Raw genomic sequence first — 12,881 nt, 5'->3', positions numbered from 1 at the left:
AGAAAGCAACTCAGCCCTTTTTCCCTTCGTCATATAAATAATAAACAGCAACAACTAGTGTAACCGGCAACTCTCCAACAACATTTTGGCCTTTGCAACAGAAAAAGATGAAGAAGAAGAAGAAGAAGAAAAGAGGCGCATCTAATATGGATGTCCAGTTTCTTATCCCGTTGCCGGCCCAAAGAGAAAGAGATATATGAGAATTGTTTGTGTGTTGTTGTTGTTGTTGTTGCTGTTGCTTGCAAATCAAGATGAGGAGAGATTCTAGGTCGTTAGCGGGGGGTCTTTTCCAATCAGTTTTTCTCATGTCATATTCTTATTCCGTGTGCGGATATTCAGACGGGCCAGACGATTAGATGCATCGGGTTTAACCTATTTGGCACAAAGAATACCGGCCGATAGTCGGACGGACGGACGGACGGATGGACAACCCGCGAAAAGAACTCTAATCAATAAAAGTTAGTCAATCATTTGACCAGTTGATTCGATCGTGTGTTGCCTTTCATTATCCTCATCATTATCATCATCACCATCCTCATCGTGATAAACAAATGAATAAATCAAAGAGAATCAAAAGGCCATTGAACTAATTGGATCCGTCCTCGTTTTGTCTGATGGCCCGCGAGGGAAATCACGCAAAGGCAAAACGCCGGCGCACTTAGCATTTCTCGTGGAATTTTATTACTTATTTTTGTTGTTATCTTTTGAAAAATATTCGGACGTCATCATCATCATCACCGACGTGATAACAACAACAACAGCAACAACAAAAAGTGAATTAAAAGAACCTGATTCCCCCCATCACGAATGAATAAATCAACTGCTCATTTCTGATCAAATATTTCGGTTGTTTCTCCTTTTTCCGCGGTTTTTATGCGCCCAAACGGTTAACCGAGTTGTTGTGTGCTAAACCAGGTGTATTACAAGTACTATATACCCAGAAGCCAATAAACCAAAAAACAAAAAAAAAAGAAGAAGAGGAAAAACTTTGAAACAGGCCAACAACATCACGGCTTGGTTTAGCCCCGTTGTTTCTTTTAATGAAATGCAACAGCTGATGATTATTACTACACCAGAAAGAAAAAGATGGGGAAAAAAAGGACTGCCTCTTTCTCCCATCTTTTTTCAGGGGGGCTTCTCTTGAAACGAAAAAATAAGAAAAAAAAGAAGGAAGACGAACAAGAGGAATTTTCGACTCGGTTGCTCGCTCCCGGGTAATTATTCTTCGAACTTTTGGGAGACTTTTTTCCAGTTCTTCCTATGGGAGAGGGGGGAACAACTATAGACGTAAACAAGCGATTTATATAAAAAGAGAAGAAGTCGAAGAAAAAACCTGTTCTAATAGATGGATGACTCTAGAGCAGACACACACACACACACACAAATATATTACAAAGACGGTGGGGTAATGATCTTCCTTCTGGTCTCCGCCTCCAGAGTAACAGAAATTGACTGTTTCTTCTTTTCTTTCTTTCTGGTATTACAATGATTATACGATACCGTGGAAGATATATAGAACTCTCTCAAGTCGGGAAAAAACGCGTGTGGGTTTCATGGGCATGTGTGTCAGGCGATTAACATTTTCCTTCCAAAATGCGCAGCCTATACTAGTCCTGTACAGACTGCAGAGTCTCATCCTGTTCCACATTTTTAACCATTTTCCTATTTCGTTGGCCAAAAAATTCACATTCCAACTTTGATCGAATTTGTCTTGCCATTTATTGATTTTCATCCGATTATTCTTCTTTTAAAAAAAAAGAACTTTTGAATAAAATGTGGCAAGAAAAAAACAACGAAAAAAGTTTTTATACGATCGAACGGAGGGTGCGCTCAGCCGCTCCCGCAGGGTCATTTGAATTTTCTTTTTTTCTTTTTTACACGCTCCATCAAATCAAAGCAACTCCCCCCTTCCCTTCACTAAAAAGAAAAAAGAAGAGAGGAAACAACCGATTGATTGTGTTGCATCACGCGCGGTTTTCTTATTTCATTTTTTACTACATCCCAAAAGGTGGGAAAGCAAAGAAGATAGAAGCTTACCGTCTCTTCTTTGGTCGACACTTGACGTCGCGCGCAGTACACGACGCCACTGGCAATATTTACAAGGTGATAATAATAAATAATAAAAAAACAAAAAAAAAATGCGGAAAAAGATGAGTGTTAAGCTGTGAAACCCAAGAGAGAGAGAGAGAGAGAGAGTCGGCCAACATATCTACACATAGGCGAGAGATGCAGTAAAAAAAAAAAATAAGAATGAAAAATCCGGAGGCTGCTGCTGCTGCTGCCACGGCAGTAAGAATAAAGAGGCAAATAACCAAGATGGACGATCCCATCTAATCGTATGCTGCGCATATATAATAGTAACAATATACACGGCAGTGGATGTATTATATACCTCTACTATAGTATGTATACGATCCGATAATAATAATAATACGAGAAAAAGCGATACACACGAGAATATTTTTCTCTTTCAGGAAAAAGAGATTTAAGGAACCAAGGAAGGATTTTTATGTTGGCCATTCTTTCTTCTCTCGAGAAAAATAAGAATTTATCGTCTGGCTGTTGGTTGTTGTTGTTATTCGCCCGTAAAAGACGTCGATTGCGACTGTAATGCAAGAGATACACGTCCACTCGGATGGGGTCGTATAACATTTGCCAAAGATGATGGATTTCTCCCATCTCTCTTTCTCCCTACAGCTCTGTCCATTTCTTTCTTATTTCTGGATTTCAAGCGCAAAAGAATTTTGTGTTTTTTCGTCTTATTGTACGGATAGAGAATGAGGGGGCATTCGGTGGTTGTTGTTTTTATTATATCCACCGTAGGTTGAATATCGCCTGACCCGATGGATCGGCGGCCAACCCCCTCTGAAAAACACTGGCCTGTCAAAAGATTGGGGGGAGGAAAAGAAACGTCCGTGACGAATCGATGTAATCGAGAAAAGAAACATAACACGAAAAAACAAAAAAAAATCGGTGGGGGGGAATCAGAAGAAGAAGAACGGGGGGGCCGCAGGGCCATAACCTGCTCGATACGTGTCCCCCACCTTTCTGACCGGTGTGTATAGTATAGTAGAAGAAGAAGGTGAATAACACCAGAAAAAAAAAAAACAAAAAATAAAATAAGATCCAATGGAATGCTGGAAACAAAATTCATTTGCATAAGAGAGCAAAAGAAATCAGCATAGAATTGTGTGTGATGAGCTGGTGGCGGTCACAAACAAAAATGATGGACTAGCAAGAAAAAGAAAAACCCAAAGCTGGGCTTTCCTTTTCAGACGAAAGCAATTAAAAAACGGTTGTTAATTCAACATTTTTTTTAAGAAATGAAAAAGTTGCGTTTTAATTTTTTAGTGTTCAACATTTCCGCCAGTTCTTCTCCGCTCACAAGATGTCGAGACAAGAGAATCAGGTTATTATCACGACGACACACTTTCCCGAAAAACTGATCCTCCTCATGTTTTGGCTGTTGTTGCATCACACACACATCTTTATTAGATTAAGCTCACGGTGTGTGTGTGATAGGTGGAATGACGGCGGCGGCGACCCAGTAATAGAAAGTGCGTGCCACATCGTCTATATCGATGCGCAGCACATCTCTTGTGGGCGAAAAACCCAAACCGGCGCGGATGAATTCAAATGTGGAACAATCGACACACGCCAGAAATTCAACTCCGACCTTGTTTCCATCTTTCCTTCTTTTAATATTTAAGAGTTGCACTCATTACACACTAACGATCGAGCGTGAGAAACACATCCAGCCGACATGTGTATAAAAATATAAGAAACAACGACGACGTTTTCGTTTGATATTTCAACGGGGGTCGGTCGGCCCCCTTCTTGTATCGGTGGGCGTCGGCGAATGGTGTCGAAATGTCTTCATCAAAGACACAATCGAGACTTATTTAGCCGAACAGAAGAAAGTGCCCCGAGGAATTTAAAAGGGGGGAAGATAAAGAAAAAAAAAAGAAAATTGTTCCTTTCATCGATAGTTTGGTAATCAGATTCAAAAAAGGAAGAAAGATGGTGGGTGCGCATTCTCAGTCGGAGGGGGTAGACCCCCTACATTGAACAACACGCCAAAGTTCTCAACACAAAGAGTCAATTTCTCATTCCTCCTCGAATAATAGCCCCTCCGATATTTTTCTTGTCTGGTTGTGTTTTCCCTCTCGATTCTTCTGCTTGAGCCAAGGGACTCACGCTGAGATCCTACACGGTGATATATTTCCACGTAGATGTACCTTTTTTTTTTTCTTTCGAAATGTCTTTTGAGGGGTGGGAGTTCAGAAGGTCGACGACGAGGGAAACTCAAAAAAAAAGATTCGAGACAAGAGACACACACACACTACGGGACCGAAATACCAATCAGAAGGCATCGTCTTTTGAATATTCAATTCATGTAATAAGAGTCTCAGCCAGAAAAAAAACCCTTTCCCCCCTATCTAGTTTGACTGGAAATGTCCCAGGGAATTTTGACCTATCGAAAGTAACAAAAAAAAAGAATTCCAACCCAAAAAAGTTGATGGGAAAAAGTCCACGCCTCCCCCCCAGACTTGATGACAAACGATCTCTCAACATCTTCGACTAACATAAGAAGCGCGTGCCCAGGTTGAAAGGGAGACTCGGGGGTCTGTTACGTGCGGTTTACAAAAGGACGCCAGTCGCCAAGGCCTACCAAGGACAACCAACACAGAAAATTGTTTCTTCTTCTTCTTCGGACGAAAGAATGTCGTCATTCCACCCAGCCACACACAGAGACAAAATGTCTTACAAACTAAATGAATCGTTTGACTTTTTCTTTATTGTATAGTGAGGGACGAGGGGGAGTTTGAATTGTTTTCCTAAAAAGTTCCTGGAAAAAGAAGAAGAAAACAGGAAATCTTCAGTCAGAGTTTTTGGGTGAGGGACGGACATGAGAACGGACGAGTTGAAAGGCTTTTCCCCACCACCAACAATCGAGGGCTGGAAGCATTTCTGTCCTTTTTTTTATTTTTTCGACGAAGGTAGACGACGAAGAAGAAGATGGATTTTAATCTTTTTTCTTTCCCAGCGGATGGGGAATGTGCTGATGGCTGTGTCCACAGTCCGTTACTTGGAGATTGATAAAAGTCTATCACTACCGGGCAAGAAACCCGGCACTGTCTGACTGACGTTTGGAGCCACAGAGCTGCTGCTGCTGGCCCGGCTACTCTAAACAATAATGAGGTATCCACCCCCCTTTCTCAATGTCGTGATTGGTTATTCAGAATATTAAAAACCATCAACGGTCGGTGGGTTTCCGGCGACGTAGGGGGAATCAGAAGGAATGGCCTGGGATGGAAAAAAATTGTTCGACAGACCAAAGAGCCTCGTCGTCGTCTCTCTCTCCACCATTTGAATGAGTAGATTTATATTCATAAGGAAGAAAGCAAGACGTAACCCACTCTGCGTCATTCCATCGGGGCCGGCCCGTCTCTTCGATTGCTTATAATACATTATAGATAAATGATTGCATTTATTCTCATTCCGGACCGGCTGAGGGATGGATAGGAGCAGCTCCATTCGACACATTCCCCTTTTTGCTTATGACGTACCCAAAAGTTTGAATCAAAGTGGGAAGAAGAAAAAGGGGGGAAGAATGTTTCTCATATTCATGACGACGGCAGAAGGCCAACAAACACACGGCATCTTATAGCACGATGGGCAGCAGGAGTAACGATCCTCCGACGGAATAATTAAAGAAATTCAAAATTCAAAAAAAAAAAATAGGTTCCCCTGGGTAGATCGAATTTCCAATAACCTGTTTCAACCTGTCCTATGCTCCACTATCCCCGCCAGTTCGGTTTCAGATTTGTGTAAGTCAGTGTGAGTCAGGGCATAAATAACGTCGTTCGTGACTCGGCGGGAGTGGAATCGAATCCATAGGAATAAGAAAACAACAACAACAACCGAAAAAAGAAAAAAAAAAAGATGAGACTCTTCATGTCCGTCTGTCCATCTTCCGTCCACGTCGACATGCCTATGGATAGAAAGGGGCAATCGGGCAAAATAAATATCCATCGGAGAGAAAAGGCCGGGAATAGTCGATTCAAAATTCGGGAGAAAATAGCCCCTCGTGTCTATAAGGGGAGAGAGGGCCGTCGTGTACAGCAAGTCCGTCCGTCCGTCGTATGTAACAAGAAAATTTGAATTTGAATTAGGCAACAACAAGAGCCGCAACGGCGCGCCCGTGGCGGCGTGACTACACATTCACCGTATTATAATCTAACACGTCCCTCTTCTTCTTCTTCGTGTACAAGAGAGAGTTTGTGGTGGAGGGTTAAAAAAGAAGGGCCGTCATCAGCCATTGACCATTTCCCATTCTCTGTCGGTATTGTACGATGTTGTCGGCTCGACTCCAACCGACCGAGAGAGAGAGGGGGGAGGAGGAATCAAAATGACCCAGGAGAATCCTCTTCTTTTCAAGGTTCTTGACTAGAAGAAGAAAAATTTGGGACACACTCGGCAGAAGCTCAACTCTCTCCTTCTTCCAGTCGTCAAGTCTATCGAGATGAAAAGATATTTCCCATCCAGCGGATACAAGAGAAAAAAAAAGGGGCTGTACCCCCCTCTACTCTTTAAAAAACCTTTATCTTTTTCCCAACTGTCTTGGGGGTAGTAAGAAAATACGGGACATGTTGTACACAGTGTCTAGTGGTTGGGGAGTACAATAGACATAAATATATGACAGGTAAAAAAAGAAGAAGAAACCCCTCAATTTTCGGATGTTACCCCCCTCTCGACAGACGATGGGAATGATGTCGCCGCGGCGGTCGATCCGTTTTCTTGGCCACTTTTCGTCGCCTTTGCCAAGTGCAGTGCAAGTGTTTCAATATCGATAGTACTGCAGCTGCTTTTTCAAATTTTATGGCCCCGTCCACGTACCTATACGTGTGTGAGCCGCAAGGAATTTTGGCGACGGATATAGCGGAGAAAAAACGAGCGGTATTTATAGTCTCTCTGCGATCAATAAACACACGAAATGGGGGAGAATTTCTCTCTCTAGAGTGTAACGGATCTTTATGGGCGATGCCCAACGGCCGTCGTCCCTTTCCATTTGGTGGAAAAAGAAAAAAAAAAGTCGAGTTTGAAAAAGGAAAATTCAGATCCACACGCCAAAGGAATAAATAAATATCTGAATATGGGAATTACAATACGAAATATATGCAAAAGAAAAGAAAAAAGAAATAACGTTTGGAATCTCTCTTCTTTCTTAACTTTGGGTTTATTTGATTTTTTAAGATTTTTGTTACCTGATGAAAGAAAGTGAGTGAGACCTCGGGTCGGGCAGTCCGACAGGTTCATTGGACGGCATCGTCGTCGACATCAGACTGTGGCTGTTACTGTGGCTCATGACTCTGATGTAGAAAAATATGACGAGTTTCTGATAATCAACGAATCCCGGCGCACATAACACCACACGGCAACCGTATGCAAATTTCAAAAAAGTGAGTGGCGATCGTCAAATCGCCTCCCCTCTCTGCTGTCGGCAGTCTTCCCTCCTCCTTTCGTTCAATTGCCAATCTCGTAGGGGCGATCGCAGACGCACACACAATCCCGACACTCCCGACACTTTTACCCAACAGATGCTCGGCTTCTTCTTCTTCCTCCTGCAGTCGACCCTCAAGGTTTAAAAAAAAAACAGAGTTCTGGTTCACCTCAACCTTGCGCAGGGGGTTCACGCCGTGAGTCCTCCTCTTCTTCGTTTGGGGAGGGATGGAGAGAGAGAAACAAAAATTGAGGGCGATCTTTTATTTTTTAAAAAACTCAAAAAGCTCACGGTTGAAAATTGTCGTGTTCTTCTTCTGGTGGAACGATGATTACACTCGGATTCATCCACCACACAGGAGGGGGGGAATGCTGTGAATCTCTTTGCCGTGAAGACAAAACCCTCGAAAAACTTGTAACTCGTCTCGGAATGAATCATAAAACGGGAGGGAAGAAAAACGAGGAGGAAAAAAAGGTCACCACCCAAACGAGACGCCACTACTCATCCACCACTCGCTGCTGCTGCTCTTGGCTGCTTACGACTCACCACTAACCCTTAAAATGAAGACAATCAAAAATGGGGGGGATGAACCGCAATCAAAAACTCACAAAAGATGGTGATGGTTGGTGGTGGTGGGGGGGGGGGGGGATCAAAATGTTTTCAAAATGGGAGCAAACACCAGGAGAAGAAGAAGAAGAACTGCTGCTCAAGAGATTATTCGCAGCTTTTATAGACAAGATAACGGGAGTCGGAGTACAAGTTTGGCGCCTCCGATCTTATCTATCTGGGGCTGATGGCCAACAAACCAGAGAGAAAAGAGCTTCTTCTTCTTCTTCTCTATTTTTTTTGATGAGTTACAAAAATATAATTCCAAAACGTCACGACTAGCCCGGCAAAGGCAAATCGGCGATCAATGAAGAAGAGAAAGAAAAAATGAAAATTTCTTCTTCTTTCAAAAGAGGCGCCGACCGACTACACATTTGCCACCCACTATCGGCCTGTTCGACAACTCCCGCAGAGTGCGCGCGTTCGCTTGATTTGGCGAGATAGAGACGAGAGAGTATCACTTAGACAAGTTCGCGTGTGCTCCGTCACTTTGTCGTGTTCCAGCTGCGAGAACATTCACGCCGGCACTCATTCACGAGAGCATCAAACGTGAGCAGGCACACACACACACACACACACATAGACACACACAGTCGATAAATCAGCGATAAATCATCGTTTGTTGCCTTTTGTCTTGATCGTCGCTACGATCGATCGCCGATCTTCACGATCCAATCCGCCGCCGCGCTGGGGTAATCCGAAAACTATTGCCAAGCAAATTGTTCACGAGCGTTTCACGTCGAAGGCTCAAAAAAAAAAAAAAAACACATTGGTTGCACACGCAGAAAAATTACCAACAAATCGGGGTCAACCGTGTCGAATTGTTTGTGTTTGTGTGCGCGATCGAAAAACCGCTGACGAGCTGGTGGGGGGAATCAAATGACTTTGATGTCTTTTCTTTTTCTTTTTTGGCCAGTTAACACGGCGACTGGCACTGACGAGGAGGTCAGGTGAACTGTTGATCCAGCCAGTCGAGTGGCCACTGGTGTACCACCACTTGGCCGGGTGCCCGCAAGATGGAGAAGTGGATGATGGCGTGCGCGTTGGCTTGAGCCAACCGACAACAAGAGGACAACCAACTTCTTTTTTCCTTTTCCTTTTCCTTCTTCTTCTTGTGGAAATTTTAAAAAGAAGAAGAAGGAGAAGGGAGGCCCATAGATAGGATGGAAGGAGAAGAGCAACATCAACGGTGAGCAGCAATCCGGTTTGAGATAGATTAGACACATAGAGGGAGAGAGAGAGAGAGAAGGGTATATAATGATTTACCACACAGGTAAAAGCTGATGGTTTTATATAGAAGCTTTGAAGAGAGAGAAAGAAGGGAAAAGAAAAAAAGAGATTGACGAGAGAGTGAGACTGGACTGCTGGCCCGATGGAAGAGTCCGTCTTGTTCGTTCGTTCGTTTCTCTTCTTATTTTTTTTCTTCTTCTTCCCCATTTTTCATTTGGCTGGCGGGCCTTTTTGGAAAATGCTCACACATGTTCTATTCCTCCGAGGGGTAGGTTCGAATAGATAGAGAAGCTGCCTCGTAGTCAAATGAGAAGAAGAAAAAATTGATATAAAAGTCAAATAACGACCGAGGAGGAGGAGGGGCTGTGCGTTGGGCAAAGAAGAGGGAACCAAATTGGATGGGGCAATCAAGAAATAAATAAATAAAAAAAAAAAGAAAATAAAAAATAAAGTCTGGCGCGCTTCTTCGAGATTTGGTAAATGCTTAGAGCATCATCAGCAACTTGGCCGGGGAGACGACGAAAGAAAACTCGTCATTTTCTTTTTATGTTGCCTCGATTGAAAAAAAAGATCCAAATCTCTCAGACTCACTCCCCTAATATTCCAGCAGCATGACGGACCTGCTGTTACACCGGACCTGCCCATCTGTCGGGACGCTTTTCAAGTCGATAAAAAAAAAGAACAAAATTTTTTGGGGAGAAAAAAATCTGAACGAGAATCGGCTCAGCTCTCATTTGAAAGAAAATAAGTTCAATCTTGTATCTTTAATGTCATCATTTACATGGTGGGCGGGGTCTCTCCTTACCCGTGGGGTCCCCCTGCAACTCATTTTTTTCCTTTTTTACAAGGGAACCGCGAAAATCAAAAGTTCAGAGTTCTTTTCCCTCGACGGCGATGATGCACCGTGAAGAAAAAACACGGACAAGATCAAAAAGGTAAGAAGGTAAGAAGAAGAAGCTCTAGGGGCATCGTCTGAACTGGATGGGAAATAACTTTCGGGTCGAGTAATGTCCGTGATGAACTCATCCCAAGCGGATATATAGTTATGCGATACCTAAAATGTTTGTCTATTGTTGTGTGTGAAAAAAGGTAAAGAATTCTTCTTCTCTTTTATTTTCTAGTGTACATCTTCTTCTTGTCGGTCAAAAGAAGAGGGGGGAGCGATCCTTCATGGTGTGGTTAAGAGTACCGCGGTCGATTCTTTTTACCAAAAAACTATTTCATCCACACATAGAGAGAGACTCTTAGTCTATTATCATTCTCATAATATACCAAAGACCCTCTTTTTTCTTTCTTTTGGGGAAAATCAAAATTTATCCGGCGAGAGAAAATTGGTGCCAAGAGGAAAAAAGAAAATTTCCTTTTTTTTTTTTTTCGGGAGGGGGGTTTTGAACCCTCTTATACGAGACGGGGGGATCTTACACCCAAAAAGAAAAAAAGAAATTTCCATGATTGGATACGCTGCACACGTTCCGAACTCAGGTGGAGGGGGGTGTTGTTGGGGATCCATTTCCTCCGTTGTAAAAAATAAAATTAAAGAATTTCTCTCCAAATGAAGAAAAAAGGAGAGAAAACGAGAATCGGCCTGTTTTCTCCTTCTTTTTCCAAATTAATTCCCGCCTTCAATTACTCACGGCAATAAGACAGACACAGAAATATAAAGAGCCAGATGAGGGTGAGAATTCCAGATCGTTACTTACCAGAGTGTAGAAAAACCCTGGCATGAACGTAATTGAGAAGGTGAATAAAAAAAGATGTGCGTGGTTGGTCCACATCAATTGGGGTTAAAATTTAAATTAAAAGTTTTGCTCCTCATCCAGAAATGAAGCCGACGAAAAAAAGAAAGAAAGAATGAGAAAAATACATTTCGAAAAAAAAAGGCCGTCCTCGGGACCGATAATAAACACACATATAATCCCAGACAAACGCACAAGAAGATCATTTTCTTCTCCGAGAGTTTCCTTTTGTTTAAAACACACAGACACACATCGAGATATAATTAGATGTGCGAGTGTAGAGAGAAAATCTCTCCTCTTCTTAAACAAATTCAAAAAAGTTTTTCTATTCTTATGCAACTGACTAAGGGAAAAAAAAAAGAAACAACAACAAAAGCCCATGTTTCCAGCGTTTCCAAAGTGGCCAGCAAAGAGGAAGAAGAAGAAAAAAAGATAGGACTCACCTTCTGGGTTTGGGCCGAATAATTTCGTGGCTTCCATTAACGACCTGACTGAGACCAGGGCCCCAGAAATGGTCAGCGTCACGGAACTCTGGGATCGGATGATGCGTTCCTCCGCCACTGCTGCTCATCGTGCTTCTTCGATCGGCCAGCAACTCCAGTAAACACCAGTCGAGTACTTTCTCCTATAGCCTGGAAACAAAAAATAACAAAGAGAAATTCAAACGTTAATTACACGAGTTCTACAATTATCTTCAATTGACGATTGCTGTTTGTCTTTCGCCATTCATTCGACGACGTATTTGGCCTGACTATATTCGGGACGATTGGACATTTCAGTCCATCCGATTGTTATTCCCTGTCTAAACAGACGAATTTGACCTCCTTATTTAGTCTTTAAAAAAAAAGGAAATTCCAGGGTTCCTGGAAACTGGATTCGAAAGACGCTGCGAACGAACCTTCGTTGGTTCATGGCAACCATCGACCTGTGGAATTCGGACTGGAATGGCACAAACAGCCAAACAAAGTGACAACCGGACAAGTAAAGAAAAGATTAAGGTGGAGATGGAGGATAAGAATCGTCCAGGTGGGTGGGAGAGGTCTCTGGGGTTGATACCATCACGTTTCACGATTGGCAATCTCATTATGGGGTTATCATGGGTGGAGTTACCATCGGGATGTAGTGAAGGACGTGGAGGATTGTGTCGTGTGTCAGGTGCAACGTCCAGAACGACAGGTCAATCAACGATGCAATTGCAAACAAGAAAAATAAAAATAATAAAAAAAAGGAAAAATACTTGTGGTGGGTAGTGCACACACGATAACAATGCATCGTTGATGTTTTGATGTTGGTTAATAACAGATTCCTTTGCACAATCTCCACCAGCTGTATATGGCATGACAACCTTTTGGATTGGTCGGTCGATTCCATCGTCACAGTTCAAGTTGTCGACTTTAAAACCCGTCATCAATGCAGATTTGAAACTTAAACATTCTTGGAAAAAGAAATACACAGAAGAGAACGTTACAACTTGAAACTTGAATTGTTTCTGAAAAATGACAGGCCGAGAACACATGCGCCACCTATCGTCGACTGCGGGCACTGCTTGCAGGAATGGTGGAAAAAAAGGAGGGAAATTCAAACGGGAGAATCGATAAATGCCTGAACGTCGAACAGCGGAGAGTACGAGAACCACAAAAAACGTGACCCAAGTCATAAAAATAGCCCGTCGATATTGAAACGTGAACGTCGTATCGAAATCTCAATTCGCCTTCGTGTGTAGGCGGATGATCGACTACTTTGGCGATGCAACTCGACTTCTTTTTACGCACTCGGTTCCCTGCAACGTCAAGTTGCATCATTCA

The 12,881-nt window shown here is 42.7% G+C and overlaps 1 protein-coding gene across 4 annotated transcripts in view; it reads right to left on the bottom strand.

Annotated features, from left to right (window-relative positions):
- LOC124188840 overlaps positions 1 to 12,881 on the bottom strand; it is a 64,858-nt gene that overhangs the window by 15,364 nt on the left and 36,613 nt on the right. For 2 of the 4 annotated variants that reach the window (XM_046581742.1, XM_046581741.1), the window contains one exon: positions 11,520 to 11,708. In XM_046581742.1, the coding sequence (XP_046437698.1) occupies positions 11,520 to 11,647 (128 nt within the window). In that variant the 5' untranslated portion in view covers positions 11,648 to 11,708. Of the gene's footprint in view, positions 1 to 7,268; positions 9,075 to 11,519; positions 11,709 to 12,313; positions 12,557 to 12,881 lie in introns of those variants that run through there. The other 2 variants (XM_046581743.1, XM_046581744.1) reach the window with 2 other exon arrangements.

The sequence above is a fragment of the Daphnia pulex genome, chromosome 2 (genome assembly GCF_021134715.1).
Source record: "Daphnia pulex isolate KAP4 chromosome 2, ASM2113471v1".
Classification (NCBI taxonomy): Eukaryota; Metazoa; Arthropoda; class Branchiopoda; order Diplostraca; family Daphniidae; genus Daphnia; species Daphnia pulex.
This window is presented reverse-complemented; position numbering and strand designations above follow the sequence as displayed.